Consider the following 3,553-nt stretch of genomic DNA (forward strand, 5'->3'; position numbering starts at 1 on the left):
ATAAAATTGAGCAGAAAGGCTAATTAATTTATGCCAAAGTCATACAGACATCAAGTTGTGATGCTCCAACTGGAACTCAACTCCAAACATATTGCTTCTGGCCTCCACAGCACACACACACAAGACCGAAGGTGACAGGGATGGAAATGTATATTTGGGCTGCCTTATACAGTTGACAGGATGCTGTCACATATCCTTATACACCAGCTCTAAAAACTACGCTGGTAGAACAAAAATAAAGCACTCTGAGATGAAAGGAAGGCCAGGATATGGAGAGACACTGGATATCTACCTATGTCCTCTCAGGGAAACTGCTCCACCTATAGAACTGTCCAGTTTGTTAAGAACTTACATTAATATTCTGCATTATGTTTAATTTTTTAGGATTTTAAGAGCATACTCAAGTCATTCATGCATTTTCATCAAGCACAGACAAAGATCAACGAAGATTAAATCCTACTAATTACTCCTTGGAAGTCTCAGAGCAAGTACTTCCCAAGAACTGGTGGTCAAAATATTCACCCACAAAACAAGTAAGCTTAGAAAAGCTTTCTCATAACCCTGACAAAATGGAACTTTCTTTAAACCATCCAGCACCTAATAAAACCAATATAAAGAGCAACAACTCTGCATTTTTCTACTTTGAGTCCTGTCGACCCCCTTCTCTAGCCTGGCTCCTATTACTCATAGCCTACACTGTGGTCTTAATTGTGGGCCTTTCTGGAAACCTCTCTCTCATCATTATCATCTTTAAGAAGCAGAGAGAAGCTCAGAATGTCACCAACATACTGATTGCCAATCTCTCTCTCTCTGACATCTTGGTATGTGTCATGTGCATCCCTTTTACTGTCATCTATACTCTGATGGACCACTGGATATTTGGAGATACCATGTGCAAACTCACTTCCTATGTACAGAGTGTCTCCATTTCTGTATCCATATTCTCACTTGTGTTAATTGCTGTTGAAAGATATCAGCTGATTGTGAACCCCCGTGGCTGGAAGCCCAATGTATCTCATGCCTACTGGGGTATCACCTTGATTTGGCTGTTTTCCCTTCTGTTGTCTATTCCCTTCTTCCTGTCCTACCACCTCACTGATGAGCCTTTCCACAACCTCTCTCTATCCACTGACTTCAATACTCACCAGGTGGCCTGTGTAGAGAACTGGCCCTCCAAAAAGAACCAGCTCCTCTTCACTACCTCCCTATTTATGCTCCAGTATTGTGTCCCTCTGAGCTTCATCCTCATCTGCTACCTGAAGATTATTATCTGCCTCCGTAGGAGAACTGGAAAGGTAGACAGAAAGAGAGAAAATGAGAGCCGGCTCAATGAGAACAAGAGGATCAACACAATGTTGATCTCCATTGTGGTGACGTTTGGGGCCTGCTGGTTGCCCTTGAATATCTTCAATGTCATCTTTGACTGGAATCATAACGTGTTGAAGACCTGCCACCATGACCTGGTATTTGTGGTTTGCCACTTGGTTGCTATGGTTTCTACATGCATAAACCCTCTCTTTTATGGTTTTCTCAACAAAAATTTTCAAAAGGACCTGGTGGTGCTTATTCACCACTGCTGGTGCTTTACACCTCGGGAAAGATATGAAAATATTGCCATCTCCACTCTGCACACAGATGAATCTAAGGGATCATTAAGATTGGCTCCTACATCAACAGGTATATAAAAATTGTTAACACTTAATACTAAAGCCCTTCTTGAATGGGAGATGAAGAGTTAATGGATGAAGATAGGGCAAGATTCATAAAGAAGAAGCCAAAACCAAATAATAAAAAAAGCAACTTCATACTACCCAGTTTTGTTTTAGGCCAAACCTATCTGTCATCTCTCTCCTCTCTCTCTCTCTCTCTCTCTCTCTCTCTCTCTCTCTCTCTCTCTCTCTCTCTCTCTCTCTTCCTCTCTCCTGCCCATCTTCCCTTCCTCTCTCCTTCCCTCTCTCTCTCTCTTCCCCCCCTCTCCCCCCCCACCCCATCTCATACACACACCCCACCCCTTTTGTCTTAGGAGAATAACTCAAGCAACTTAGCTTCCATCATTTGTAGCAAAGAATGAAAGTGAAAAAGCAAGAGAGGTAAAGCAGTGCCAACTGCTGGTGAACAAAGTTCCCAGATACTATTATTCAATGGAATATCCACAGAGTCATTACTAATGATGACATGAAGGAAGTAAGATATTCCATTAGTCTTATGTCTAGCAAAAACAATGCTTTGGTGTTGAAGCAATTTCTTATGGATATGGGAATTATAACTTTCAACCATGTAATTGGCAAACTCAGAAAGCCCCCATCATAATTTATTAATTAGCTAACAAAGTAAGTATGTATTGAAAATTAAAGGAATGGTTTGAACTTAATAATATTTAAACTAAGTATTACAATTATCATTTATTCCAGTAACTAAATCAGATTCTTTAGTTTATGATAACACCACATTTTCTTCACTAACAATGCTATTAGCACCACTAGAACTGGCCACAAACTCTTTTACATTCCAATTATACTAAAAATCACATTGACTAATTTATTAATGGCCAATGTAGATAGAATCTTCATTTCAGAATGCTTTTTATCCTTAATTCTTTATGCATATTAAGTAGAGGTCATTATGACTCTATCATTGGGCCTGAGGGAAGTCACAAGTAGCACTTCTATAATTAGCACCAAATTTTTTAAATCTCTTGTAAATGTTATGACAAAGATTTTTTTAAAATCCCTCATCCCCACAGTCACTTATTTTGGAGAATTAGCTATATTGTTTTCAAAAGGATACCAAGCTACTGCTCAAATAGCCATTGGCTCAGTGACTTCCACTAAATCATGACCAGCTTTATATCTTTTGATAACTATCCCTTATACTATTACATTTGAGGTGCAGCTTACTTATATGTTTAAAATGTAACTGTATTTTCTTTTTTCTTTTGAATAAAAAGTAGTGTTTCTCTGAATACCTGTAATTTTTCCATTGTGTTTTTTTTATTCTTGCACATTAGCCTACATGTTTTCCACTCCTGAAAGATCTCTTTCTCTCTCTCCCTCTCTTTTTTTTAAAATTATTTTTTAAAAGATATATTTTTATTTATTTCAGAGAGGGAGGGAGAGAGAGATAGAAACATCAATGATGAGAGAGAATCATTGATCGGCCATCCCTTGCACTCCCCCTGCACGCCCCACACTGGGGATCGAGCCCACAACCCAGGTATGTGCCCCTACCAACCAACCTCCTGGTTCATAGGTAGATGCTCAACCACTTAGCCACACTGGCTGGGCACGCCTTCTCTCTCTCTTTTTGCTCTCCTCCCCTCCTCCCTCCCTACTCTCTCCGTCTTTTCCTTCTCTTCAGGATTTCTATTCTCTCTGTTATATCACATTGGGAAAAAATAATAGCAAAAGCATCACAAGGCACTAAAATGAAATGAAATGTAACAGTCTCACAAAATTAGCTGCAAATAAAAACTCTTATCTAAAAACCAATTCAAATGATGTCAACTTAGAATCTTAAAGGTACAGGACTATAGTCACTTAGACCAGAAAGCAGT

General features: G+C 39.2%; 1 protein-coding gene across 1 annotated transcript; it reads left to right on the plus strand.

Annotated features, from left to right (window-relative positions):
* The first annotated feature begins 511 nt into the window (after positions 1–511).
* Positions 512–1,685, plus strand: LOC132234327 (neuropeptide Y receptor type 6-like). The gene has a single exon (XM_059695340.1). The coding sequence runs from the start codon at positions 570–572 to the stop codon at positions 1,683–1,685; it is 1,116 nt and encodes a 371-aa protein (XP_059551323.1). The 5' UTR covers positions 512–569.
* Positions 1,686–3,553: the final 1,868 nt, after the last annotated feature.

This window comes from Myotis daubentonii, chromosome 5 (genome assembly GCF_963259705.1).
Source record: "Myotis daubentonii chromosome 5, mMyoDau2.1, whole genome shotgun sequence".
NCBI lineage: Eukaryota > Metazoa > Chordata > Mammalia > Chiroptera > Vespertilionidae > Myotis > Myotis daubentonii.

Excerpts from the sequence above, each read along its gene's own strand:
- LOC132234327 (XM_059695340.1), top strand. The coding sequence starts at position 570 with ATGGAACTTTCTTTAAACCATCCAGCACCTAATAAAACCAATATAAAG.